Source organism: Dendronephthya gigantea, unplaced genomic scaffold, assembly GCF_004324835.1.
Source record: "Dendronephthya gigantea isolate DGI-Jeju-01 unplaced genomic scaffold, DenGig_1.0 000028F, whole genome shotgun sequence".
NCBI lineage: Eukaryota > Metazoa > Cnidaria > Anthozoa > Malacalcyonacea > Nephtheidae > Dendronephthya > Dendronephthya gigantea.
In genome coordinates this window covers 1,018,674-1,046,267 of record NW_021163038.1, presented here as the reverse complement: position 1 = coordinate 1,046,267, position 27,594 = coordinate 1,018,674, and the positions used below count along the sequence as shown (strand labels likewise).

Sequence of the window (27,594 nt, the reverse complement as noted above, 5' to 3'; positions counted from 1 at the left end):
TTTCGAATATTTTGTCGAGAATTAGCCTCCTTCCAGTATCGTTTTGTCCTCAACAAGTCTCAATTCACAAAATTTCGATTGGGTTTATAGAATATATTGATTAAATATAAATGAAAAAATCTTCACCCAAAATTCACGTTTGTAGCTATGTCGAATATCTCGTCTCTCGAGTCACAGACCGTTTCGCACACTATGACCCTCTACCACTAAGTAACCCATTTTTGTGCAGATCCCTTTACCCATATTTTGCTTCCCATTTCTGTGCAGTGCGTGTTATCACCTAATATTTCATGCGCCCGACACCGCAGAAATTGGTGTTGGAAGTCAAATATCTCATCAGTTGCTCACATTTGAATCCTAGTATTCAGAAACTGCTGTCAAAGAAAATACTATCAAATAAGTTGAAAACAAGTTCAATTTTTCTTCCAATATCGGTTTTGGAAACTTTTGAAGGCTCTTCGTATGCATCTGCCACCGTAAAATGGCCATTTTGAGACATTTTCAGACATTTTCAGATGATTTGTTTTTGCCGTGTGCAAGCTTCAAATCTTTTGTGCAAGAGATATTTTGTTGAGTATTTATAAATCTTTTAGCTCGCCGAATTTAAAGTCTAAGTATTGAGAATTACGGCTAAGTCTACCAATTTCCGCGGTGTCCGTGCGCCCCGTTGTCGCTCAGTCCAGACAATTTTATGCTACGGAACTATTATATAGTACCTTACATTAATTGCTCTACAGTAATTTATACGTACTATTATGATACAATATTTTATATGTACTATTTCATAGTACATTAAATAATTAATTATGTACTCTACAGTATTTTATACGTTCTTTTATGATACAATACTTTATGAGGAAAGCAAACTGGTTAAAATATGAATCTGATATGTGCACCATAGATAATTAAATAGAAATCCCCTTCAAAGCGGAAGAGCTGCTTGAGATTGGAAACCAGCAGGCGATATGAACAGAAAACGGTATCCAAGTCGTCCCAGTTCTTTTTGAAAGACCGCGATTTCTGGCGAGCAGTTATACGCAAGTGGTTTTCCGGGGAATAATGCGTGAACTGCTTGTGCAAACCTTCTCGCTTCTTCGATATTTGGATTGCTCGTCTCACACCAAAGAACGTCGCAGTATGGTGCATAAGCGAGCGCCCTCGCTATGGCCTGGTCCAAACCGGCTCGACTACGGAAGAAGCCCTCGGGTGTCCGTGCCCCTGTTAGGAAAGGTTTATCCCGGGGGTCGATATCCGAGGTCACAAAGCCGGCCGAGTTGGCGTCCGTGCGACCCACGATAACCGTGGTCGTTCCCATGACGTCAGCAGCTAGTCTCGCCGCGTTCAAAAGGCGGATGAATTGTTGGGTAGGAACCAGGACTTTGCCTCCCATATGACCACACTTTTTCTCCGAGGCAAGCTGGTCTTCCAGATGAATGCCAGCCGCACCAGCTTTGATCTGAAAGAGAAGAAAAAATGGAAATATTATAGTTGGTTTTGAAACAATGCAGTTGTTTAAAGTTGCCAATCAAATTAGTTCATCATCTGCCTAAAATACAAGTGAATTTGCTGAAATTTACATATGACGTGTAGTGTTTGTTTGAATTGTTTCAGGTTTTCAATTGAGTGAAACCGTTTCTGTTTTTAACCGAAATCTTTCTGCCAAAGAAGTATTCTTCTGATTGGTCTTGTACCCAACCACAGGGATAGAATTTAAGGGTATACAAAGATGATACTAACCATGTTTTTAACGATCTCAAAGGCGTTCAAAGGGCCACCAAGTCCTGCCTCACAATCGGCTACAATTGGTAGGAAATAATCCAATTTTTGATGCCCTCCTTCCATATGCTGTACTTGATCAGCTCTCTGGAAGGCGTTGTTGATTCTCTCCACCAGCTTGGCCGCAATGTCGGCAGGGTAGAGGCTCTGATCTGGGAAGGTTTGACCAGCGCGATTAGCATCAGCTGCAACCTGCCAACCACTCAAGTAGATGCCTTTTAGTCCAGCCTTTGCCATTTGTACCGCCTGCATTCCTGGAAATTTCAAAAATATAATCAGGGCCCTGTTTGTTCGGGTTTATACAGATAAATTGTCATGTATAGCAAGTGGGAATACGACTAATATGGAAAGAAAAACAAAGTTATAGCCTATAGGTAATGAAAATATGATTTCCCTTTCAAACGCTATTCAATAGAATGAATTATTGACATTACACACTGGTAGTCAAAAAGAACTGCTCAAATGTTGCTATTATCGTATGTAACAGTAATCGTAACAATCAATCTTTTATTGTACACTAGCGGTCAAAAAGAACTGTTTAGATACAAATTCATAAAAAAAAGAAGCGAATATAGGAGAGAGCTTCATAGGCATTTTGGATAATTCTCTATATTCCAAGCTACATGAAAATTTGGCAGCAAATGCTTTAAAAATTATAATATATATACAAAATAGAAATTTTACCAGTTAAAACGCCAAGGACATTGATATATTCGCTTCCTCCAGAAGTCATATAAGCCCAAAGTTTCTCTGCTCCTCGCTGAGCCAAGGTATGCTCCACTGTTTCTGGTGTATAATCTCGCTTGATTCCTGCGAATCGATTTTGTGGAAACGAAGCCATTTCACCAAAAATTAAATCAAATATAAGTTATATATTATAGGTTCTCTTAAGAAATTCTTGAAGACGACTGAAAGGTAAAACGTTCTCACCACACTGAAGATCAACTTCAACAGAACACATGTATTTGTATAAAACAAAGAAAGAGTAATTTAATTTACAGCATGGCAATGCTTCCTATTGGCTGATCAGCGTGGATTAACGTTTCCTCGGACGCTGATTGGTCAATTAGAGTGTTGTTAGTTTATCGGAAATTCTTTAAATTGTTGCACTGTTTGAGACCATGGCGGCGCTGTGAAACCCCGGTACCGGTTTATTCGCTGGTTGTAGATAAGACGGGCGCGGATGCGGACTGGCGGACTAGCAGAAGCGGACCGGCGGACGCGGACTGGCGGACGCGGACTGGAAATTATTAATTATTAATCATTGTGTTATTAATGATTATAGTTGAAAATTCCTAACTGAAATTTGACCCGTCTGATCTGTAAAAATTTATTGCTTACCCAGGTTTACATAATTTTGGCAAGGCATAAAAAGCTTTCACAAACGCTAGTATACACGCACCGACACACATGTAATAAACCACACAGAAAACAGAACGATAATTACATCACGTTTGTTTACCGTTTTCCAACCCCTGTGATATCCATCCTCGCTATCTGAGCCTGAAACAACTTCAGAATACAAACGTTTCGCCATTTAAATAATTTGTCAAAGTTATAAAACTAAATTCTCGACGTTATGACCTCTACTTGTTGTAAAAGCAGTATAGGAAAATGTGTAATATGAACCATCTATATGAATTGGATGCTAACTAAGCGACAGACGTGCGGTATTGAAACTCGTTAACTGATAGTCGGGTGAGAAGAGCTGCTTTGTCGCCTTTGTGAACTTAATTTCCTTGATTCGTACAGCGCCACATCAAAAGATACAGGAAAATTGTGTAAACAGTAAACCTGTATCGTTTCATTTGAAGCAGCCAAGATTTAAAAGTCAATTTTCATAATTGTAACTATTAAACATCCCTCTATTAATTAACAAAATTCGTTTTAATATGTTTATCATGTAATCGTAATATTAGCGTCAAATTTTAACGCACTCAAAAACCTGTGGGATATTTCTCGAACAAATTGGGACCTTGGGATTTAGTGATTTGTGTCTTATGCCAATAGGCCCTATTATGATCGGGGAGTTAAAGGAAACTCCCGGGAATGCTTAAAGAAATAAAAGACAAGCCATATTTTGCACCCCCTCTTGTGCAAATACCACAAGGAATTAGAGCTTGCCTGTTACCAGAGCACATAGAATATTTAAGAAATAGTAGGTTTAATAATTAACAAAAAGTAAAATAATATATTAATAAGTGATAACATAATCATTAATAACACAATAATTAATAATTAAAAAATATGATAATACAACCGCTTTCGGTCCGCCAGTCAGCGTCCGCCGGCCCGCGTCCGCCAGTCCGCTTCCGCGCCCGCCTTTTATCTACACCCTTATTCGCTGGCCTGCTGGTGGTAACGATAATTTAAAGGTAATTTATATTTATATCGTGTGGTATATGTTTTATATTTAGTAATTTCAGATTTACGGACAGTAAATGCTTTCAAATACTGTTACAACTGATGCTTGACTGGAGGGCGTTTCGTCTGATTTCAAACAGTCAGAAAGTTTGAACCGAGCACTTAAATTGCCTAAATTTTGCAAGATTTGTGTTTGCAAGTCTTTTGGTTCTCTCTCAGAAGACGACAAACTCAAAGAGAGAGAAATCAAATCGATAGTTAAATTATTGCGCACATACGACACATGACTTTGAACCACTGTCTGCTGAATTGAATGAGTTTAAAAAAGATCATTGTTTTCGATAGAATAAGATATATTTAGCCTGAATGGTATCTCTGATTATCATTGATCGCGAGCTCAGTTCAGTTTAGCCAAAACGTCAATGAAATCGGAGTTGTAATGACAAAAATCTGTCAAATATTCATACAAAATTTTCATAGGATCGACTGACTGAAAGCGGTAAAAATTTATGCATTCCTATTGGTTACTGAAAATGAAAACAAACTTGCTGATTAGTCTAATTTTTGCTCCAATTTTACGTGCTATTTTCTTCTTTTGATAGATGTGAACGAGTGAATCAGTTAATTACGTCATGATTTATGTTCAAATAAGAGTTCTTATACATGAGAGCATTCGCAACTAATCACTCGTTCACATCTATCAAAAGAAGAAAATCACACAGAAAATTGCAGCAAAAGTGTAAACGGGACTTAAAGCGAAGTCCAACAAATATTGTCCAAAAAATATTGCCTTAAAGCAAAGTCCTGGATATTGTCAGCAACCTACAAAAATTATAGAACGTCAAGTTAAATAATGACATAATATTATGTAATTTTCACCAATGTAAAGAATCTGTATTTACAAACACGAATTACACGATCTAATAATATAGCATTTTATTGGTTTATGTTTCCTTATAGTACTATTTATAATGCAGCAGTGAAAGTCATATCTGAACCTCGTAAAACTGACCCATAAATCGTTAAACTTTCTTGAAGGAAATCAACTTCTTAAAATCTTCTTTATTTTCCTGTCAGCAAGGCCAACTTCGTCATCAACTTTTTCAACCTTTCCTTGAACTCTTGTGATAATGTCATCATGTCGATCAATAGTCTGCCCCAAAACTAACGCATCGTCTTTCAAGATGCTTAGCCCACGCGAAATTTCACCTAAATGATTATCATATTGCCTCTCAAAAGCAGCTGTTCCTCTCCCTCTGTTGCCACCACCATATTCACTAAGATAGTCTCGTTCACCGTAATCTATTTTCAAATCAGCATCGATATTTAAATTTCGTTGAGGTACCTCTGTCTTCATCGGCTCACTTTTAACACTCGTGTCTTCTTTTGGTTTACTAAAGTAGTTCCCAATAGCGCCCCAGACGCTCTTTACCGACTTGATATGCCTGTTAGCTGCTGTCATGTTGCGAGACATATCATCTAAGTTTCGTTCTGTACGATACAATGCCTCTTCCTGTCGGTCTAATTCTTCGGCTGTTTTGATTGCTATGTGATGAGACTCTTCGATAAGCCCCAGAGAGCGAGAAGTACTTCCTAGGATTCTGTTCTGCGTTTGTTCAAGCCGACTGAGTGCTGTATCAAATTCAAAATCATCGAGATTGTCGCCAAAAGGATTCGTTGACTCTTCTCCTCGAGTCGCCATATTGTATTTTCTGCCTATTCATATGACGTCATTAACTTTACATAATATATTCTTACGTCATGAATATTTAATACGCTTCGTATGCTAATTACTTTCCAGGTGACCATATACACTATATACAATCTAAAATCGCAAATATATATTCCAAACAGTTTGCTCTTTGTATGCGCTCTCTGCTTTGAACGAGTCATTTTACAATACATGATGAAATCCTGAGTTTTCAAACGTGATATTCTTTAGACATCTTTTGTTTCTCTTTCTTGGAAAAAATGAGTCCAATTCTGAGAAAATGGACACATGTTAAGAGGTTGATTCTTTTGCTTTCTTTGCTGGTGGTTCGTCACTCTAAGACATCCAAATAATAGCAATTAATTGCTAGCATGTTAGCAAGGAAAATTTAGGAACAAACAGAAGATTTAAATGTACCTTATTGCTGGTGTTTGCATCTCCAGAGGGGGCAGTTATGCTAAACAATCCTGATGTATCATTTATCACAATATGCGATGGTTCTGATGCTGGACTCTTTCTTGCATTAGTTTCTGAGGATTCGCTATCAGTGATACTTTGAAAACTTTGGCGACTATCCTCATTTTCACCAACAACATTAATACCAAGGTGAAACATGATTGATGTGCTGTCTTCACTGGAACAAATCAAGCAAAGGTACGAAGGTTTCATTAGGGATAGCTACTGTGAAGAAAACTGTTTGAATTTGAACTGTTTAAATGTAGGGAAAATGAGTGTTTTTCACAAACAGTGATTCTCTGGTCACACACGTGACAATGCTATTCTATTTTGTTACATGCAAAATATGAATGTATAATATATTTTCACACACTTATGTCCCAAGCATATGGCAGTGATTGATTATATTAGCATAAAACTTTTAAACAACTGAGAATTACCTGGCAACTGAGGGTGCATGGTTACTATCCTCTCCTTCATCTTGTAATATTTTGCCTATTTGCCTGGCATTCAGACCAGTGCCCTTGGCATTTTCTGAACTGTTTTTTAATTCATTTTGCTGCGCTTGTTCACTGTCCTTTCCTGGCAGACTACTGTCATCTGCTGGTAGGGGACTGCTTGTATCAGACATACTGTCTGTAATCCCAGGTGGTAAATTATTTTGAATTGTTTTCACCTAGAATAGATTGGTCACAGGAGAGGTTTTATCCCATCAGAATATTGAGTATACAAGCTGAAATCACAAGTAATATCAGAAGACACATAATATCTTAAAAAACCAACCTTTTTTAAATCATCATCTGATACTAAATGAAAAGCATAAGAAATAATCACCTCAAAATTACACAGACATGGTGGTATATTAAGGTAGTGAATCTACCATTAAAATACTAGCTCTTCACATATACATTTTGTATTGAGAAGAATTTTCATACACAGACAGACAATTTAATATTTCTTGCAGCCATACTTAATCATCCCACAAAACATATCCGTGATATGCTGTACTTTGTTACCTGGCACCCATTTATAGATTTTCAATGTGCATCCCTCTGCATCAGAATTAACCCATTTTTTCTCCCTGAATTAAAATGCATTAGGTAAGTATATTTTTAAGAAAGAAACTTCAATGGCTCTTCATGTTGTGATTAAGAGGTCTGGAAACTGAGCTTAGTGAAACAGCTTGCTTAGTAACTAATACAATTTCAAATAAAAATTATCATGTGTCCATAATGAAGAAGCAGGCTAGCTGTTTGGCAAGATCTTGCTTGAAAGAGCAAGCTCTGGCAGGTAGAAAATTATTCAGCAATCTAATTTATTTGTACAGTAAGTTTGTCAATGCACACTGTACTATAGCAGTTAGAATGATCCACTATTTCAAAACACAACAGAATATTTCACAATCCAAACAAATAATGGGGAGAAACATTTGCATGTCATAAATCACAAATGAAAATGACATGTGTTTTTGATAAACATTTTGATTACCATTTTCTAACGCGTTCAACTGTCATCATGACACGTTTGACGAGTTCTTCTTTATTTGCCCTCGTGCTTCGCGTTTCTAACCGCGATACTCCGCTTCTGTTCATCGTGGAAACTGTGAAAATCGTGGACAAAAACGAAAAACTTCTAAAGGAACAGACGTGAACTTCATTCAAAAGTGGTGCTTTCTTTGTCCGGAGAGTGTTCGGAGTGAGTTCGTAACTTGTCGTGAGCAAATGTGGCTGACCACTGACCGTAAGTTGCTCTCTGGAGCGAGAATTATACGAAAGTAACCCGCAAGAGCTCTGTGGCAAGAGCATGGAGGATGTTTTAATAAAATAATGCTCGTGTTTGTTTTATAACCATGAAACAGATGTCTTTTTTGTGCGAAAAACCAAGGAATAACAAGCCCCACGACTGAAGCAAGAGTTCAACGTATGAATCTATCACGGAAATTATGTGTAGCAGAGATATTTAATACTTTTTATCCAACAAAACGCACATGGTTCGAGTGTAGATATTTCTTGCCTTGCGTAACAGTTGTTGTAAAAGGCATTCATTCCAGTACGGTGGCTTGTGTTAACCAGGTCGTTTTGGATCGCGTTGAAAGGGAATGGAAACGTAAACTTAACAATGTGAAGGAAAGGGGAGATGCTATATTTGTCCTGGGACCAATGGGTGCCGGAAAATCAACGATTATTGAAAATTGTTTTAAATATCACCTCAAGTACAAAAGTTATGCATATGTAGACACAGATGCAATAATGGGGACGATTGATGCATTCACTGCAGACAAGGTCGAAATCTATTATCCACTTGCTAGAAAGATTGCAATAAGTTTAACAGATTGGATCCTGATGCAGAACATAAGTTTTGTTGCAGAGGGAACCTGTGTAAAGGTGGAAGAATTGATTGAATACATGGAACGACTGAAAGAAACTGGATATAAAATACATGTTAACTGCCTTCCTCCGGTTTCATTGAATGAAATTCTACACCGTTCGAAGCATCGAAAGAACAGAATAATTCATGATGATGTTGTGACATCCATCTACACTCATGCAACAATAGGCCTTAAGAAATTATATGAATATAACAAAACTGTTGATTATAAACTATTCAGTGAATTGGAGATTTCAACAGGCTCCTAAATGAACAGTTATGGAAAACTAGGTAGTGTGTGTATGCCAATGAGATTGGAAAGTGCACTGCAACTAGGGTTTAATTAAGTGATGGCACATTAATAAAAAATATGATTATTTAAATATACAGAAATTTGTATTAGTAATTTTTATGGGAGTAATTAGTTCTTGGAAAGCTATTAAAAAACTACCAGAAGCCACTTTAAATAAAATATGCATTGACAGCAATTGGGAGCCACCTTAATAGTTTCTCAAAAACTGAAGAGAGTCACCTTAACAAAATTAACTATACAGTTAGAAAGCATGTAAAGCCACCTTAAAACAAACAGAACAGTATAAGAAATATGCTTTTATTTGACTATGAACATAAATAAAATCACATTGTACTTCCCCTAAATTAAAATAACCCAAACAATATTTTTCTGATTTTTTAAATACAAATTTTATATACATACATATACAGATTTTTATAAACATTTTCATATTTTTACATTCATTGTACACAAAACTCTAATATATTCACTACAGACGTGCATTTTGGTTACATTAGCCTTATAAAAACTCTGGATTAGTGATAAACAAGGCATGCTTGAATTCAAGCTAAAATTATGAACACAAAAGGTGACAGTTGTGAAAGACAAGTGTAAATGCATATTTTTAAAATATGCCAGTGTAGCTTGTGGATGTTAAAGTGATGTTAAAGACAAACTATTAGCTGATTTTTTCACGGTAAAAACAAGCCCTAGGACAATGATAATCTACCATGAAGATGATATGTAACAAATGGAAACGAGGCTATTGTATTACTGTAATATATGACATGCAAAATCCCATTCCCCCCACTAAGACTACCCAGTCAGCTCCACTCTGGTGACAAGCTGGAAGACGAGTTCACTGGACTAACCTGGGGCGAGTTTGTTGGGAATATAGATACGTCATCGTTATCAGACTCGGATGATCTTTGGGGTGTGTCGTTCATAGCATCCGCAATACTTTCAATCAGCTTCCCATTCTCTGGCGATAGTTCTCCTACGTCTTCCGGCCATGACGCGTAAATGTCCGTCAAGCTCTCGGGTCCATTATCGACGATCATCGTATTCTCTCCGTAGGGGACCCGACTACTGGCGAGAACGTATCGGGATTTGGGTGTTGGTAGGGGGTCAGAACGGACCGGTTGAATCCTCAGGGATTGAAGGTCCAGTTCCTCAGTCAATAAGTCAAGAGTGTCTTCATCTTGTCTGTGAGCTTTGATGGTGGCACTGCCTGATTCAGGCGGGCTGCCGCTTGTTAAGGAGGTGCCCGGGGGCTGGAAGGTCTTGAAGGCAAATTGCGGGCCCATCCAAAGGCGCCTGTGGGGAGGTGCGTGCGTCTCAATCTCGATGTTTGCAAGCCAGTTATCATCTGCACGGTTCTCACTGCTGCGAGAGCTTTCGACATTCTTTTCTTTTAGACTGCCTGTTCCAAAAATACGAACAGAATACTTTCAGATAAAAATATTCCGCTGATCAAATTTATTCTGCGAAACACATATTCACAGTGAAACAAAAAAATAGGTAAAGATATTATATATGAACTAACCTTAAATATACAAGGCAAATGAACGAAATACTTTAAGATAACATTAAATAATATATCACAGCAATAATATAAATTTGCAGCAAATATATAATATCATATTTAATGTACGAACCGTCAGATACTCCCTTTGGCTTGTTCATTTGTGACATGTTTTTGCAAGAAATCTCATCCTGGGAAAGCAGACCTTTACTCTCTGGCATTGTCGCATGTCTGGGTGGGAAGAAACATTTACGTTTGTACAGTATTCTAGCAGTTCACTTGGCACACGGAGATTTCATTTCTGCTGAGCATTGAGAGAGTTCGTCTTGCTGACGATGGCAAGATTGATGGTATGAACATGCAAAATCAAACCCGAAGTCAGACAAGTAGAGACCCAGTCAGGAAGAGCAAAGATGTGTCAATTGAGGTCCCCCACTCAATGAGGGTGAATGAGATCTCAGAATACAGGCGGTGGGCTATCGAACCCCCCCCCCATTGATCAAGTTAAAAAAAGATGCACTAGTCTACCGACCTGCAAAAGAGCCATCTTCCTTTTCCTTCGGCCAAAGCTTGAAATGGCATATCCTCACTTTGTGGACTGTTTTTCAACGGCTGTATTTCAATATTAAATTCTACCAGATTTCCGTAGTTACTGACGACAAAAAGAGGATGTACCGCTGACTGACGGGAGGTATCTGTGCGCGGGAAACAGCACTTCACGTTAGAACTTTATACGGAGATGATTGACTGGAGTGTGAACAATGTCTTAGACTACGTTCACGAGTGCACGGGACTGGACGTTTTTCGGACCGTGCTGAAATTCGTCCGGTTTCTTCGTGGAAACACGGACGAATAGGTCAAATTTTTATTATTTTTTTATCATGTGAACGCCTAAACTGGACGAATGGACGTAGTCTTAGATACACTCACCTATTCTGGTGCTGGGCGGATTTGTGTTCCCCGCAATCCAGGCTCTGGATGAAGCGAACATCGTAGCTCCACCCAGAGGTTCTGTTGAGAAGAAGCCATTCGCTCGGCCGATGCTAGTAGGTGAATTGCAAGCACTATTACCTGCTGTGTTTCCTCTGAAAATATATTTATATACACATGTGAGAAGAGTGCTTCCAGTTTGACTCTACTAAACACAGTGGTTAGTACATGTGTCTTTCATCTCTGTGACTGAGGTTTGATTCCTGTAATATGCAGTTGTCTGATTATAATTTCACATAGCGAAGACTGCTTTCATTAGTGAAACGGGATTTTTATGCTCTAAAGCCTGCAAACTCACCGTGAAGAAGCACCCAGTTTGACTTGAATGTAAGGTATTAGAACATCGGGGTGAGGCAATGGAGGCATACGAGGGTTCACCAGACCATTCTTCCCAACCAAAAGACAGTCTTTAGCAGTGGTTAATGGTCCTGTAGGACTATTACTTGGTGAGCCTGGTTGAATGAGGACCGTCGGATTGCCACACGCGATACGTTTGAGATCTTCCAGGCCAGCACTTGTATGAAATCGACTGCTACGGTTGACGACGCGGCTTGAATTATGTGTACGTAAGCTTACCGCACCTTTGGGATATGATAGAGTTTGGGTAAGCATAAAGGTCTCTCACTACGGTGTACTCACCATAAGCTGATCTTACCTCCGTAAGACGTGATTGGAAAGACATGAGATGTTCCTCTTTGCGTTGTCACAGCAACCCAGCGAGCATCGTTACTGAATGACACGTTGCATACCTAAAGTAATGAAATCTAGGTTACCTCTTCCTGAATGCGCTCATATGAAAAAAACCTGAGCCACATAATTACTGGATAGCTCTATCAGTTCTAAACTGTTCTTCCTAGAGGTCCAGTAAAGATCATCTCTTATTGATCCAGTGTTACTACAGGAGGAGACCTAAACTAAACTAACTTTATTTATACTGGATAGCTCTATCAGTTCTAAACTGTTCTTCCTAGAGGTCCAGTAAAGATCATCTCTTATTGATCCAGTGTTACTACAGGAGGAGACCTAAACTAAACTAACTTTATTTATACTGGATAGCTCTATCAGTTCTAAACTGTTCTTCCTAGAGGTCCAGTAAGAATCATCTCTTATTGATCCAGTGTTACTACAGGAAGAAACCTAAACTAAACTAACTTTATTTATACTGGATAGCTCTATCAGTTCTAAACTGTTCTTCCTAGAGGTCCAGTAGGGATCATCTTTTATTGATCCAGTGTTACTACAGGAGGAAACCTTAACTAAACTAACTTTATTTATACTGGATAGCTCTATCAGTTCTAAACTGTTCTTCCTAGAGGTCCAGTAGGGATCATCTTTTATTCATCCAGTGTTACTACAGGAGGAAACCTAAACTAAACTAACTTTATACTGGATAGCTCTATCATATTTAAATGTATAACCCATACCGTAGCCATGGTTTCACCACGATGAAGAATGTACAAATGATGAACTGAACCAAGCGACGGACACATGGGGTGAGGTAGGATGCGAAAGATGTGGAAATTCTGACCAAATGTATCCGCGGAGAATAGCAGAGATCCGCTACAGCGTGAGGAAGTTAAAAAATGTCGTGTTAATTGATATGAAATTGATAGGACCTTGAACTCTCTGATAATACATAATACATGTAGCATAGATCAACGTAAAGACTAAAGAATGCTTACCTCGGATCAAACGCCAGCGAAGCGATAGGCTGTCCCGTGTGGGCAGGAAAATGTGCCATAGCTCTTTCTCTCAGCTGATCTTCCTTCTAAATTGAATACAACAAAACACTGAGTTTGCGATCTTTGTTAGTCCCAGTGGCTCGTTCAAATACTGTAGTTTTATACAACTTTAATAAAACGTAGCTACCTCGTTCTCGTCATGACCTTCGATATCAATGATTGTTACAATGCCAGGTACAATGGATTTATGTGCGGTCTATATCAATGATGTTTTACATTTGTTAAATTTATAACCAGCTCTTATTATGGCGGAACTTAATTCCGGACTTACGTTATTCAATGGTTGCTGTTCACCCTGGTTGTCAGACACGTTTGAGCCCGCCCAACGACCAACTGTCTCTCCTAGGAAAATATTTTACCATTAGGGTCATGTTCAAAGAAAAAAAACACAACACAAAATATAGCACTGGATGAACGAATTTTACTTACCAACCATTGATAATCCTTTTGAAAGCGTCTGTTAAAAATAGAAATAAAATACGAATATTACATACCTATATACACATGATGATCAGTATTAGGGTCAGATACAGCCAGATATGGAATGTTTCTCAGGACCTAGGAGTTGTACTGTAGCATTTTGCCAAACAGTGCAAATTAGAGTACAAAATTTTGTCCCAACTCACCTTCGCTGCATTGAAAACGGCAGATGTATACGAATGTTGTTTATCAGATGAAACACCTCCTCTTGATTGGTGGATGGGTAACAGCTAAATATGGACGATATTTAATCCAAGATTCTCAGAAATGATAAATGAATTGTTTATTTGTTGGTGCAAATGAATGATCTTGTAATTAGAAAAAATGATCTCAAAACAGTCACAGCTAGGATAAGCAATGAAATTTGTGCTTGAAGCCTTGAACTACTAGAATGATAATGTATTTATCCACTTGGCTGTAATGTTCAAATCTGGTGCAATCTTACCTTGCGATCAGCGAACGCTAGCCAGCGCGAGCTAAGAGATACAGGATTAACATTTGGTTCAGAAGCTGGAAAACAATCTGAAAGCAACAGGTTGATTTTATTCAGGATGCGCATCATAATTAATATTCATTCAGTTGCAATGAACTCACTTGTAACACCAAACTTCTTTGTTAATGTAGATGCATCTAAGACAGCTATCTTTTCTTGCAAACAAACAACAACAACCCTACATGTGGCACAAAACACCCTGGCCATAAACAATATCGATCTTGTGAGAAAACAACATGCAAATTTATACACACCGTTTGTTAGATTGGATGTCATAAACTTCAGTTTTAAAATCAATTGTCTTCACTTCCTCTCCTGTTGCCAAAGACCACATTTTTACAGTTGAATAAGGACAAGGACTGCTGTGTTCAAAATGAAACGAAGAAATATGGTTGTAAAATTTGTACAGTTGCCATGTCTGTCATCTTTAAACTCAATTTGTACCTGGCTGCATCACAGACAGCCACCAGAGGTCGCTTATTATGAAAGATTGCACTCTCTATGTCATCTAAATTGGTTCAAATGTTCCAAATTATGTAATGTACTGAGTTGATGCATTGAGAGAGAATGCATTAAGATGAACATACAATTTCTGTTTGACATACTATGCGAAGGTGTTTGCAAAATTCTTGCAACTTTTACCGGCCCCTGACGTATTGACACTACCTCTTCTGCCTCACCATTAGACTACAATGAATAGTAAAGAAGCATTTTGATGATCAACAAGAGTACAGGGTAACAGAACAAGACCTAGCTTGCAGAAGAAATGACAATGTGCATCTAACCTTGACATGCCAAATTTGATAACCATTACTATAGCCAAGAATGACAAAAAGTAAACTATTGCATTCATTTTGCCTTGATCCAATATCTGAAATGAACTTCAAGGTATCAGCTGATTTCTTCAAATATATATTACATACTTGACAATCTCAGCTATAGTTCAACCTAATATGGCAAGGTTGAATGTAGCTGAATTTTGGATACAAAAATAATCAAACCAAATATGCTCACTAACAGTGAAATTGTTTTGCTATGATATGCTGTAATTCTCATACATGTTGAAACATTAGCTCGAAATCAACAGAGTGTGACAAAACAACTTTACTTGTCAATGGGAGTGTACCCCCTGGTAATACAGGTTAGATTTATTTATCATATTGAATGGAAAAGTCATGAAATATACCTATATCAAGTTTTTCCAATTTGACCCAAATGATATGGTCATATTCTTCAGTTCTATGGTTACCAGCAACTGCCTAAGGGCAATTCAAATGAATGAAAGAAGATTATATATTATCTCAATCTTATATAATAGTATAGTGAAAGTAGAAATAAATGCCAATCCCAGCTGTTCCCAGAGGGTGGTTGTTACTACATGAATTAAATGGTTTGTGCATTAAAGGAGTGGCAAAAATCTCTTGGTCAAAAATCATGTCTTTTGTTATGTTCATTGGAGAGTATATTTATATATTGTGCAGCAAGCGTATGGACGAAAATAGAAATCTAGACAGATTTTGAACAGAAAAATGAATTATAGAATAAAACTATTCGGTGATTAGGTTTTCTTGTACAATGTAAATACTCTGATTGCCGTGACCTCAAAAAGCATCAAAATATTCACACCTGTGGTACAACTTCATGAAGAAAATCGACGACACTTTCGACATACGATTTATCACTGAAAATGAAGTGAAAATCTTAAATTAGGACACTTTGCAGGTTCTTGGAAACTCTAAATTACATCCCGTTTTCTTACTGATTGCTCGATAAACAGGTTTGAAGAGCATTGTTTGATGACGGATGAACGTTTTACCCTTACCTCACAGGTTGAGGCCGAACTGTTACGCCAGATAAGCCGCGTGTATTACGACGGGTTTGCTCGTTAGACATGTTAAAATATAGCCAAATGTAAGATAAACTACCGAAGGGTCATTTCTAGTAAAAGGATGCCCTTCAAATGAGTCTTTTTCATGGATAATTGCACCCATCTTCGTCTATCATCTTGAAATTTTTTCCTGATTGTTTTGGTGTCTTACGTCATCATTGTTTTGAAACTTGGTAACCCGCCCTTCTTGTGCGGTCATATTACCCGGGCGGTTTTCTCGTAGGGCGTCGCGTCGATTCGAGGTTTAGAAGGAGGCAATCCCTTTAGCTTAGCGGTGTAACTTCCCCCCCTGTACATTACGAGATATGCAGTAGAACTATTTAAAATATGGTAAATAGATGACAGGTTTTGTCCCAACCCTTTTTTTTTATAAGAACTCTCACCTTGTACAATGTACACATTACTCTCACTACTCAGGAATGAACCTTTCATCAAAATTTCAAACTGAAGGCAAAAACGTTGGAAAATTTATTCAAGATGAAGTATATTTTGAAGCAAAATTGGCGTAAGTCAAACCCAATTATCAAAATATTTACGTCAATTCCGCGTGGGTTAATCTTGACTCTTGAGTGGCCAGACACTCAAATGTCAAACTTTCATTCTTTCAACACAATAAGGGGTCTTTGCGTACCAAAGGTTATCCAGTGGCGTGCACGTTTGCACGGTTTACGGAAAGGGTAAAAAAATAAAATTTTCGAGATGCGTTTGCATGAGAGACGGATCAATACCAGCAATCAATGATAGCAATCAGTTAATCAATCGATATTGACGTAAGTCAGTAAACGGTTGAAATATTTTCCGTGCGAGATGAAATTGATGACATCAGTCTGATATTTTGATAATGAAATTGAATATTCATCGATATTCACATTATCAAAGTCTGCGTAGTTCTTGGACCAGCTTGATGGAATTAATTAATCAAGATCAAGATTAGTAAATCGATATTGGCGACTTTCACTTTTTGGGTGGAAAATGAAATACAAGATGCATTTGCTTGAATCAAAAGATGGGAAAATGGCATAACTAGCTCTAACCTAAATTACAGTACGTTTTGACATTCATAGCATCCCTCACAAGGCTCACAACCTGAACGTTGAAAAGCATACGTCACATCCTGTTTCCTATTAAATTCTGCTCTTCATTTCCGGTGAAAACAAGCCGAGAAGCCAGCCGGCTGGTGATATACTAAAACTTTGCGTCGAGTACACTTTTAACTTCGCCATTATCGCTACGTTGAGTGCAAAAAACATTCACTTTATGGAAAGTTGCTCAATTAGCGCAGGAGTTGAGAAGCTCCGAAGGGAACCTCGCTCGTTGGGCCTACCATGTGTCGAAGACATATAAATCCGGGAGGCTTCAAAATGTTATGTATCAGGTTGTGTTGTGTTTGAAGTCGTTGTAAATATGCTTATAAAGGAATATCGTATTCCGCTGCCTATGAGCGTGGAGGAATATAGAATTGCTCAACTGTATATGATACAAGTAGGTAGTATTTCTGGTCTGTATTCACTGATATTACATGGTCGAGCATTGTCTCACGGATTAATACTATATTCCCTTTAAATATTAACCTGTGTGTAGCGCTTCCCTGGGGATTTAATTTTGTACATGCGTTTGATCTTTAGCAAGTCAACGCAAAATTATTCAATTGTTAATATTACACTGGGTTTTACTAAATATCTTTCACAGATATATCAATGAAATCATCTTGTGGTGATTATAGTTTTGTTGGCAGTTGTACAGTAATACAGCGCTGTGTATCTCTTGTTGCATGTAGCACAGAAGAGCTTTCAACACTTTAAGATTAAGAGCAAATGTGGTCAATTCGTTAATAAGCGTTCAATTCGGAAACGTTAGGATACCGCAGGACACAGCAAACAACAAGGATTTAAAGATATCTTAATGATATCGACCTGGCGTGTCTTCAGCCCCTAAGATTTATCACACATAAAGCAGCGAGCGTGAAAGAATTCTTAAGACTGTTTAAATTGTTGAAAGACAAACAGCATTAATGCATTGCGAACAACGTACGGTGATAATTTAAAGAGAAAATGTAACAAATACAATTAAAACTCTGTTATGGTTTACATTCGCGCCAAAGCGCGCCAATGTTTGAAACATTGCGAAAGTTATTTGCAACTTTAAACCATTTAGAAGCCAGCATTTGCGGGTTACATAACCGTAACATAAGCTCATTCTCGTCGATATTAAAATTTTCAAATGCACTGTCAGTCGCTGAATTATCATTACAAATGAAGATGGAAAACATATTAATTCAAGCACTTCTAATTGAAACGAATCCCACAAAAAAATGCTCTGGTCTATAAATTGCCGAAAAGAAAACCCTAAAAAATTAATATTTCCGCTAAAGGAAGAAGCTTCCGAATCATGTTTAGACGCGCCCAGGGTAATACAGTACCGCTTACTGTGTATAGTATGCACTCTGCAGTCTTAGTGACATCATTGTCTTCACGCGAGGCATAAGGTATAAACACAAGCGCACAATATAAGCTATAATTTGCAGCTGTGTTCTCATGTATTCAAAAAGCAAATGCAAATTTTAGATCACAAACATCTTCCTAGATTCTCTCCGTTTTTACAATGGCTACCGTGTTTTGCTTGGCTTTTCTTGCAAAGAGCAATAAAAGCGAATATTTAGCTGTACAATCGAGGACATAAGCCAACTGGACATAAAAGAGAAAATATTTGAAATTTAGATCAGCCATTATCTTTTGTGAAAGTTTGACAGCTCCATTCATCCATCAAAGACCATTTGTTTTACATTAGAGATTTTAAAGTACGCTGATCTGTCCACAGATACTATAGAGTCGCAATTCTATCCCTGCACGAATCTTGATATTCTGTAATAATCAGTAAATCCTAAATACATATATACTCCTAAATACATATACTCCTTGAGATTAGATTAGGTCTTAGATTATTCTAATCCTAATCCAAACCTAACCTCTGATTAAATTCGTGTATTTAGGATTTGCTGAACATGGAAACATCACTACAAATGCCATGTTATGCAAGCAAATATAAGACTAAAAAAGACTAGGAAACCTTCATACACGGAAATCCTTTAATAAGCCGGAAAGAACATTTGTACACATTTGATGGCAACATCCGTCACGCATCACATCCTTCATATAACAAAGACATATATCGTATATATTTTGTCACGTAAAATTCTTCAGCTCTCTCTAGGGCTAGTCTTGTGCCTGTTCTTCTAAAGGCTGGATTTAAATAATTGCAGAAAAAGAGTCGTCTTGAAAGTACTGGTGAAGGCAGTGGGGTTGAAATCATTGAGAACCGACCGTACTCAAACGGCCCGGGCGGCGATGGCCAGTACACCAAGAAAATCTACCATATTGGTAACCATATCCCAGGATGGTTGAAAGCAATCGTACCGAAGTCTGCTCTGCAGGTTATTGAAGAAGCCTGGAACGCTTATCCCTATACCAAGATGAAAACAACCTGTCCTTTTGTCGAAAAGTTTTACGTCGATGTTGAAACCAAGTATCTTCCTGATGGTGGTTCCACGGTAGGGTACCATTGCTTTGCCTCTCCCCATTGACTGTCAGGCTAGTTGGTTCACGTGCTAGCCGTGTGATCATACATTATTACACTATGCTGAAAATTTCCTTTCATTTCCAAGGAAAATGTTTTCAATTTGTCTGCTGCACAGCTCAGCAATCAAACAGTTGGTAAGGATCTACCACCGATTGAAACACTTAAGTCCAATTCAGCCGCATGTGTTATTTTCACTAAGACAACCCATTCTTTCCAGATCTAATAGATCCGGTAAAAGACCCCATTCCAAGCAGTCAATATTCCGAAGAAGAAGATCCGCTGTTGTACGTTTCTAAGAAGACCGGTAGAGGCCCGCTCGCAGCCGATTGGCTGAATCAATCGCACAAATCGATCATGTGCGCTTATAAAAAGATCACAGTGGAATTCCGTTACTGGGGGATGCAGGTAGTGATCTATCACAACGAATCCTGGTGTCTTTGTTAGTAGGGAGCTTTAGCAGTGACTACGAGTACGACTACGAGTACGAGATTCGTCATTCTCGCGCGTTGTTTGCTTACGCCATCAGCCAAAACTCGTAGTCGCTGGGCTTTCGAGTACGAAATTTGCCAAAAAAACTCGTACTCGAAAGCCCAACGACTACGAGTTTTGGCTGATGGCGTAAGCAAACAACGCGCGAGAATGACGAGTCGTGTTCTCGTAGTCGTACTCGTAGTCACTGCTAAAGCTCCCTAATCTCTCTCCAGGCCACCGCTTGTTCACAGGAGTGATGCTGCAGTTATATTTCGTTGTAGGGTAAGATTGAGCAGTTCATTCACGATGGTTTGCGGAAGCCGATGCTGATGGGTCATCGCCAGGCGTGGGTTTGGCAAGACGAATGGGTTGGTCTGACCATCGCTGATATCCGAGAGTTGGAGAAAGAGACGCAGCGAATGTTGGCCAACAAAATGGGAAATGCTTCGGATCCGAACGTTGGTAATATCATAACACAAGATGACGATGATGGTAATGATACGTTGAAACGTCAACCGCCGATGAGGCAACGAGGGTCGACGATCGAGCTGTTGTCGCAGGAATCCGTGGACGTGCACGCTGCTGATCACGATGATGTGATACACTCGGAGATCAGATGGAGGATTGGAAGTTTCAACAGCAGCGACACCGATGACGAGTTCTTTGATGCTGAAGGTGAGAGTTCGTCTTTGGAGGAAAACTAGAGTTGTTTATCGTTCTTGGCTGATGAAAACAGATGAGCCAAGGTTTTGTGTTGAAAGCTGTTTCGAGAAACACAGCTTTGGTGTGCTAAGAACTCGTTACTGAACGAGGAAGACCAGAGTACCTCTGGGAGCATATTAGCTCAGGAAACTGGCAGCTAACCACAACTCTAAGTAACTGAAGCCCAAGAAAAGTTTAGAAAACTAGTCAGCTCAGCTTTGAAACGTTTCCAGAAAGGTCCCAACAATGTTCTAAAACTACTCTTTTATTTCATTAGATACTTTCAACAGCGATTCATCAGGTGAGGAAAATAATGTAAGACTCCTAAGTGTCTCCAAGGATCTTGATCGAATTTCTCACTCAGGTGGAAGCATGGAGTCTCTGGACTCAGACAACGTAAGTACTAACTGGATGGTTGTAGGAAACTCATTTAGTTCCACACTTGACACTTCCACTTGCGGTGGTGAAAACTTTTGAAAGCACCAGTTTCTGATTAACCATCTAACTCAATTTCATTGTTAACAGCCCCAAGATACAAGAGAAAGTCGTTTTAAGAAGCCTCCAGTGCATAAAACAGTTAGCGGAAGTTCAACTTCGTCATCGTCAACATGTCGCACGACTATCCTCATGTTGATTGTTCACGGGGGGAACCCACTTGAGCCGACATCTGACATCAAGTCAAAGGAGAATGACTGCGAGAGACTGAAGCGAGAGTTTCAAAATGTGATGCAAAATCATTATAAGGAGGGCCTGGGACGAATTGCGTTCCGATTAGTTGAGTGTCCCCATGTATATAAAGACGTTTTGCCAGCTCTAAAGGATATCATCCCTCAAATGACAGACGAACGTGAAGGAGGTAAATACATGAGATGACTGTCTTCTGATTGGCTGAGAGGGAACTTATTTTTCATATAGTTCTTTCTGATTGGCTGGGAGGAAACCTATTTTTCATGTAGTCATCTCTGATTGGCCGGGATGTTAACCTAAGCTCTCACATTATTGGCTACATATGGACAGTTTTATTCTCATTTCAGATCAGTGTCAACCTTCATTCAACTTTCCTGTATCGTCACTGTCTATTCTGGCCGCATGTTCTAGTGGCTATTCAGAGATGATTGATGCCACAATTACCAGAGCGAATACTGTCTATCGGGAGTTCTTAAATTCCGACGCTGGAGCAGGTTTTATTGGCGAGGTGAGTTTCTTCGAGATAGTTCAAAGGCCAAGCTTACTACTGAGTTAAGCATAGTTAGATCATGCAGAGGTGGTACATGTTCTTGAATGTGAGCTATCTTAAAGTGATCTGATGTTGTACAGAACTCACTGCTGAGTTAAGCATGGTTAGATCATGCAGAGGTGGTACATGTTCTTGAATGTGAGCTATCTTAAAGTGATCTGATGTTGTACAGAACTCACTGCTGGGTTAAGCATGGTTAGATCATGCAGAGGTGGTACATGTTCTTGAATGTGAGCTATCTTAAAGTGATCTGATGTTGTACAGAACTCACTGCTGGGTTAAGCATGGTTAGATCATGCAGAGGTGGTACATGTCCTTGAATGTGAGCTACTTTAAAGTAATCAGGGGCCGGTTGTTCGAAAGGCGTTTAGTTTAAACGGTGGATAAGCCAAAGTTTAAAATTACTCTCATGCATTTTGTGAATGACTAAATCTGCATCGTATGCATTAAATATGTACTTCCATTGACAATTAAACTATTTACATCGAAATATTTCAGCTTAGTTGTTCAATAAATAGATAATTTGGTTTTCCATTTTGAACTTATCCACCGTTTAAGCTAAACGCCTTTCGAACAACCGGCCCCTGATGTTGTACAAAACTCACTGCTGAGTTAGGCATGGTTAGGTCATGCAGAGGTTGTACATGTTCTTGAATGTGAGCTATCTTAAAGTAATCTGATGTTGTACAAAACTCATTGCTGAGCTAAGCATGGTTAGGTCTTGCAGAGGTGGTACTCTCTGTTTAAAACACCAGACTATTTTTGTTTTAGGTGTGTATAGTTGGCGACTGTGTAGGTGCCCTGCTTGCCTACGAAGCGATGTGCCAGGAACAGTGGAGCATTGGTAGTTTTGAAACAAACCCCTCAAATCCTGCGAGCCCTATCTCAAAGCAAGACCGACATTTCGACAATAAACTACGCATCCACGACAAAAGTCTACGACTGAGCTGCAGCGACATGGATCTTCGCGATGCACCAGATATGGACTTTCCTAAACGAGCCTACAGCGTTGGCAACAAAAACAGCTCCTCGCTCGAGGATGGCCTCGATTCAAACTCCGAAACATACGCTGTGTCAGTACCATTTAAAGTGAGGAAACTTGAATTTGATGTATCGAGATTCTTCGCGTTTGGTTCACCAATCGGATTAGTTCTTTTACACAAAAGGCTGTCCGCATTCTCTAGTACAGGCACAGGTGAGTTTTCCTGAGCTTTACCGTGTGTTTTCAAAGAATAGTTTAGAACTGTTAGAGCTATCCAGTGTAAATAAAGTTAGTTTAGTTTAGGTTTCCTCCTGTAGTAACACTGGATCAATAAGAGATGATCCTTACTGGACCTCCAGGAAGAACAGTTTAGAACTGTTAGAGCTATCCAGTGTAAATAAAGTTAGTTTAGTTTAGGTTTCCTCCTGTAGTAACACTGGATCAATAAGAGATGATCCTTACTGGACCTCCAGGAAGAACAGTTTAGAACTGTTAGAGCTATCCAGTGTAAATAAAGTTAGTTTAGTTTAGGTTTCCTCCTGTAGTAACACTGGATCAATAAGAGATGATCCTTACTGGACCTCTAGGAAGAACAGTTTAGAACTGTTAGAGTTATCCAGTATAAATAAAGTTAGTTTAGTTTAGGTTTCCTCCTGTAGTAACACTGGATCAATAAGAGATGATCCTTACTGGACCTCTAGGAATAACAGTTTAGAACTGTTAGAGCTATCCAGTGTAAAGTTAGTTTAGTTTAGCTTTCCTCCAAATATATAGATAGATTAAAAAACAAAAAACACTGGATCAATAAAAGCTGATCTTTACAGGACCTCTAGGAAAAGCAGTCAAAGCAATTACAAGAATCATTAGGAGTTGCCCAAGAGGTTGACTTTTAATTTCAAATTTTACTCAAGGTGCACCAGCCAAGCCAGCCTGCAGCCAGGTGTACAACTTATTCCACCCATTCGAACCGCTGTCCGCCCGCATTGAGCCACTCATTCTGCCTCAGCTCTCTCAAATACCGTCCGTGAACGTGCCTCGTTACCAGAAGTTTCCGCGTGGCGATGGCGTAAGCAATGACGTCATGGCTATGATAGGAGGAAGACCGGAACTGTTTCGTGAGAAGCCGAAGATAGGAGAGAAGGTGAAGGTGTCAAGAACGTGCAGTAATATTAGCACATGCAGTACATTGTCGACTGATGCTCTCGATTTCTCTGTCTCTGATTCAGTGAGGGAAGGTTAGTATGGGATACATGTTGATGTTTATGGATGACAGGAACGCTTGGGAATTCTTTGAGAAAACCTCTTGCCTAGACAACTTTTCTCGAAGCTGATAAGCAACTGCATATTGCAGGAATCAAACCTCAGTCACAGAGATGAAAGACACATGTACTAAACACTGTGTTTGGTAGAGTCAAACTGGAAGCACTCTTCTCAGATGTGACTGAGGTGAAATTATAATCAGACAACTGCATATTACAGGAATCAAACCTCAGTCACAGAGATGAAAGACACATGTACTAACCACTGTGTTTGGTAGAGTCAAACTGGAAGCACTTTTCTCACATGTGACTGAGGTGAAATTATAATCACACAACTGCATATGACAACAAACAAACGTCAGGGTTAAGAAATGAAAGACCCAATGTAATAACCATGTTATCATTAACACAACTAACATTGTATCTGTTCAAAGGTGTGCAACGTTGGTGGGGGAGCGAAAGGATCGACTACTCCCTGTACAGTCCAAAAAATTTGCAACAACTGCCGCTGTCAGTTCTGTGTCCGCTGTCCCATATCAGCTACTGGGATTCGAAGGATGTTGTGGCGTTTATGGTTCGGCAGGTAGATTCCATCGTTAACACACAAATTAATCCGACCGATTTTTTTGCAGTAAAACTGAACACAGACGAGCCTATCAGCAAGGCTAAAATGTCACTGCTTTGATAGTGATCTCAGTATCTTGTATCTTAATTCTCTTGCAGATTTTCGACATCAATGGCACCCCAGTGCAGTCTCCTCGTAGTAATCAGTTAGAGAGACGTTTGTCGAATTTCCATATCGCCAACCCACGGGAGAAATGGTTGAAGAAAAGGACAGCGTACAAAATTAAAGTAAGAAATTAATTTAACCTGAGCCTTTTAGGTTTTTCATATCAATCACACATCAATTGCTAGTACTCTCGTTGCGCATTCGAGTCAGCCATTTTCCGGCACATTCGACCATGGTCGAGTCAGCCATTTTCCGGCACAACTTTATGCTCCCCGAGGAAGAACAGTTTAGAACTGATAGAGTATGATTATTTAGTTTGAACTTTAAAGAAATCTTTTTTCGTCTTGGAACAGAATCTGGCTCCTAACCATCGTGCAAATGATGCCATTGCATTAGAAGGCTCAGCTCAGATTGTCACAGCTCGCTTCACCTATGGACCATTGGATGTCGCTGCGTTGACTGGAGAGAAGGTTGGTTGAAAGCAAGGTTCAATGTGAAATGGAGGACCCCGTTCAATGCCCTTTGCGATACAATGAACTATATCTAAAATATATATCAGAAGCAAAAGTATCAGGTCTTCATATATCTTGGAAGGCTTGGAAGGCTTGGAACTTTATCCTTAGTCCAGAGTCAAAGTCAAAGTCAAGATGCTGTTTTAACAACTTCCTTGTCTTCAAACCTGCCACCCGTGACGTCTCTCTCAAATACATCTTTCTTTAGGTTGATATTTACCTCATGAGTTTCCCCCCGGCCGGAGAATGGACCCTAATAGATACAGTGACCACGGGAAGTGGTGGACGTGCGTCATTTACTCTCCCGGAAGAAAGTAAACTCGGTGTTGGAATATACCCCGCAAAGATGGTTGCCAGGTCAGCGGTTAGCAACATTTTTGGTGACGCCATTAGGGCTCAGGCCCAAAGTGCTGAGCATGCAAGAATTAATCGCAAAAGCATAGTTCTCCTGACAGACTTATTGTGATAGATTTTTTCGTTGATTTTCCTAGAGGTGACCATACAACAGTAGACTGCAATCTTGCGGTTCTCCCAGCAAAAACAGAAGCCGTCGTGTTTAGCATTGACGGGGCATTCTCAGCCAGTGTTTCCCTTCGAGGAAGACACCCGAAAGTACAGCCTGGTGCTGTGGATGTTGTCCGGTATGAAACTGACTAGATTTTTGGTAGAAACGATTTATTAAAAGAGACTGCTTACAAGTTCTTGTTTTTTCAGATACTGGCAGGAACACGGCTATCTGATAATCTACGTCACGAGTCGACCAGATTTCCAGAAAAACCAGGTTATGTTATGGATGTCTGAACATAACTTTCCGTTTGGTCTTGTCTCGTTCTGTGGGAGTCTATCGACCGTTGACATACAACGACACAAGGCGGAATATCTCAAGAATCTCACAACTAATGTAGGTTATATCAACGTTCATGTAGAAAGAAATATACCAGGACTTCCAACATCAAACAAAATTTTATAGAATATAAAGTGAAAAGCTTCACTTAAACCTTCCTTTCCTTGTGTTTTTTCCATGAATAGTGTGTATATTTTTTCCATATCACAGCGTTTTTTAATCCGGCTTTTTTTTGCCATGGACGACAATAAGTTTATAATGCAAATTATCAATCAGAATTTGATAGCGAGGCATGTTGTTTGGTCATTTAATCGCACTGAACATTCTTAATAACTAGATGAAAGTTGTAATACACGCTGCGTATGGCTCGTCTAAAGACGTGGCTGTTTACTCGGGACTTGGAGTTGGACCAAATGCAATATTTGTGATCGGAGGGAAGAGTAAAAGGAATGAAAAGCTAGCAACGGTAGGTCTGCCCTCCACCCACTAGGGATAGTGTGCTATCGTTGTTAAATAACTGGCTGTATTTTAGCTGCACTGGTTAATATTTTATTGCGTCATTCAGTCTATGAGATCAGTGTCACATGCGCTATCCAAGATGGCCGCCATGTGACGTCACATATAAACAATTTGTACTTTAAAAACATTTAAAAACCCTAAAACCTGGTCATTTTACAATCCATAACTAACCAACAATTGCGTTTTCGTTATCTAGTATTTACGAGATGGTTATTCGACTCACCTTGCTTCGTTGACGAATGATCCAATCTCAAAGGCTGCCACCGGAAATTCAAGAATATCTCTCAGACGAGGGTGTTTCGGATTGCCCAAAAAACATAAACACTCTTCCAAACGATATTCGAATACTTATAGATAGTTATTTCCAAAAAACCCCTAAAGAATTAGCAAATATTTGCCACTAAACATCTCAACTTTGCGACAGCCATTTGCGATGTTTCTAAGATTGCATAATTAATTATAATTAATTCAAATTTTCCCGCTGTTTCAGATCTCAAACTACAACTGGAGTGAAATGATATTGTTTCATTCTCTACTAAATGAATATATTATATCTTTATTCTTTGCGCTGTAAATGTTAAATTATAAAGAAAGATTGCGCAAAATAAAACCACATTGAACAACTCTCTTTTTTATAAATCTTTAAATATAATCTTAAATAATCTAAATTTACAATAC

General features: G+C 38.9%; 5 protein-coding genes across 11 annotated transcripts; 2 read left to right on the top strand and 3 right to left on the bottom strand.

The window, feature by feature from the left end:
- Positions 1-814: 814 nt before the first annotated feature.
- LOC114523713 (isocitrate lyase-like) lies at positions 815-2,700 on the bottom strand. Its single transcript, XM_028544728.1, has 3 exons — positions 2,461-2,700; positions 1,738-2,030; positions 815-1,456 (listed from the first exon to the last, which is right to left on the bottom strand). The coding sequence occupies exons 1-3, from the start codon at positions 2,615-2,617 to the stop codon at positions 923-925; spliced, it is 984 nt and encodes a 327-aa protein (XP_028400529.1). The 5' UTR covers positions 2,618-2,700; the 3' UTR covers positions 815-922.
- A 1,339-nt stretch (positions 2,701-4,039) lies between these two features.
- Positions 4,040-7,986, bottom strand: LOC114523586 (B-cell CLL/lymphoma 7 protein family member A-like). 3 transcript variants are annotated; one of them, XM_028544560.1, is made up of 7 exons: positions 7,796-7,986; positions 7,324-7,388; positions 7,091-7,113; positions 6,748-6,983; positions 6,269-6,485; positions 5,153-6,187; positions 4,040-4,962 (listed from the first exon to the last, which is right to left on the bottom strand). In XM_028544560.1, the coding sequence occupies exon 6, from the start codon at positions 5,840-5,842 to the stop codon at positions 5,183-5,185; it is 660 nt and encodes a 219-aa protein (XP_028400361.1). In that variant the 5' UTR covers positions 5,843-6,187; positions 6,269-6,485; positions 6,748-6,983; positions 7,091-7,113; positions 7,324-7,388; positions 7,796-7,986; the 3' UTR covers positions 4,040-4,962; positions 5,153-5,182. The 3 variants fall into 3 exon arrangements, with proteins under 3 accessions (XP_028400361.1, XP_028400360.1, XP_028400359.1); XM_028544559.1 differs by lacking the exon at positions 4,040-4,962 and having other exon boundaries at positions 4,991-6,187; XM_028544558.1 differs by lacking the exon at positions 4,040-4,962 and having other exon boundaries at positions 5,844-6,187.
- Positions 7,987-8,061: 75 nt separating this feature from the next.
- LOC114523585 lies at positions 8,062-9,293 on the top strand. The gene has a single exon (XM_028544557.1). It carries the CDS (start codon positions 8,230-8,232, stop codon positions 8,941-8,943), a length of 714 nt encoding a protein of 237 aa, XP_028400358.1. The 5' UTR covers positions 8,062-8,229; the 3' UTR covers positions 8,944-9,293.
- An 87-nt stretch (positions 9,294-9,380) lies between these two features.
- Positions 9,381-16,221, bottom strand: LOC114523584 (breast carcinoma-amplified sequence 3-like). 4 transcript variants are annotated; one of them, XM_028544553.1, is made up of 21 exons: positions 16,019-16,221; positions 15,823-15,877; positions 15,383-15,455; positions 14,982-15,067; positions 14,784-14,883; positions 14,641-14,704; positions 14,451-14,558; positions 14,298-14,374; positions 14,149-14,225; positions 13,850-13,933; positions 13,653-13,680; positions 13,495-13,565; positions 13,351-13,419; positions 13,164-13,249; positions 12,906-13,041; positions 12,137-12,230; positions 11,780-12,062; positions 11,422-11,576; positions 11,024-11,186; positions 10,625-10,722; positions 9,381-10,389 (listed from the first exon to the last, which is right to left on the bottom strand). In XM_028544553.1, the coding sequence occupies exons 1-21, from the start codon at positions 16,087-16,089 to the stop codon at positions 9,791-9,793; spliced, it is 2,577 nt and encodes an 858-aa protein (XP_028400354.1). In that variant the 5' UTR covers positions 16,090-16,221; the 3' UTR covers positions 9,381-9,790. The 4 variants fall into 4 exon arrangements, with proteins under 4 accessions (XP_028400354.1, XP_028400355.1, XP_028400356.1 ...); XM_028544554.1 differs by having other exon boundaries at positions 14,451-14,555; XM_028544555.1 differs by having other exon boundaries at positions 14,802-14,883.
- Positions 16,222-17,188: 967 nt separating this feature from the next.
- Positions 17,189-27,482, top strand: LOC114523579 (protein retinal degeneration B-like). 2 transcript variants are annotated; one of them, XM_028544548.1, is made up of 19 exons: positions 17,189-17,566; positions 19,344-19,631; positions 19,746-19,794; positions 19,878-20,065; positions 20,413-20,806; positions 21,111-21,134; positions 21,198-21,229; positions 21,359-21,689; positions 21,868-22,028; positions 22,842-23,265; positions 23,964-24,287; positions 24,746-24,894; positions 25,035-25,163; positions 25,395-25,511; positions 25,762-25,910; positions 26,045-26,194; positions 26,268-26,454; positions 26,735-26,863; positions 27,113-27,482. In XM_028544548.1, the coding sequence occupies exons 1-19, from the start codon at positions 17,489-17,491 to the stop codon at positions 27,272-27,274; spliced, it is 3,465 nt and encodes a 1,154-aa protein (XP_028400349.1). In that variant the 5' UTR covers positions 17,189-17,488; the 3' UTR covers positions 27,275-27,482. The 2 variants fall into 2 exon arrangements, with proteins under 2 accessions (XP_028400349.1, XP_028400348.1); XM_028544547.1 differs by having other exon boundaries at positions 17,190-17,566; positions 21,111-21,229.
- The last annotated feature ends 112 nt before the right edge of the window (positions 27,483-27,594 follow it).

Bases quoted from the DNA above. Each gene is read 5' to 3' on its own strand.
- LOC114523579 (XM_028544547.1), top strand. From the start codon at position 17,489: ATGCTTATAAAGGAATATCGTATTCCGCTGCCTATGAGCGTGGAGGAA. The intron at 20,066-20,412 runs GTAGTGATCTAT...ATTTCGTTGTAG, and splicing joins TCCGTTACTGGGGGATGCAG to GGTAAGATTGAGCAGTTCAT. The intron at 26,195-26,267 runs GTATGAAACTGA...TTGTTTTTTCAG, and splicing joins GGTGCTGTGGATGTTGTCCG to ATACTGGCAGGAACACGGCT.
- LOC114523584 (XM_028544553.1), bottom strand. From the start codon at position 16,089: ATGTCTAACGAGCAAACCCGTCGTAATACACGCGGCTTATCTGGCGTA. The intron at 14,884-14,981 runs GTTAGATGCACA...TATTCATTGTAG, and splicing joins ATCAAATTTGGCATGTCAAG to TCTAATGGTGAGGCAGAAGA. The intron at 13,042-13,163 runs GTAAGCATTCTT...CTCACGCTGTAG, and splicing joins TCGCTGGCGTTTGATCCGAG to CGGATCTCTGCTATTCTCCG.
- LOC114523585 (XM_028544557.1), top strand. From the start codon at position 8,230: ATGAATCTATCACGGAAATTATGTGTAGCAGAGATATTTAATACTTTT.
- LOC114523586 (XM_028544558.1), bottom strand. From the start codon at position 7,899: ATGAACAGAAGCGGAGTATCGCGGTTAGAAACGCGAAGCACGAGGGCA. The intron at 7,389-7,795 runs GTAATCAAAATG...ATTTTAATTCAG, and splicing joins GTTGAACGCGTTAGAAAATG to GGAGAAAAAATGGGTTAATT. The intron at 7,114-7,323 runs GTAACAAAGTAC...CTTTTCATTTAG, and splicing joins AATCTATAAATGGGTGCCAG to TATCAGATGATGATTTAAAA.
- LOC114523713 (XM_028544728.1), bottom strand. From the start codon at position 2,617: ATGGCTTCGTTTCCACAAAATCGATTCGCAGGAATCAAGCGAGATTAT. The intron at 2,031-2,460 runs GTAAAATTTCTA...TGAAATTTCCAG, and splicing joins TGTCCTTGGCGTTTTAACTG to GAATGCAGGCGGTACAAATG. The intron at 1,457-1,737 runs GTTAGTATCATC...CTTCTCTTTCAG, and splicing joins TTGAGATCGTTAAAAACATG to ATCAAAGCTGGTGCGGCTGG.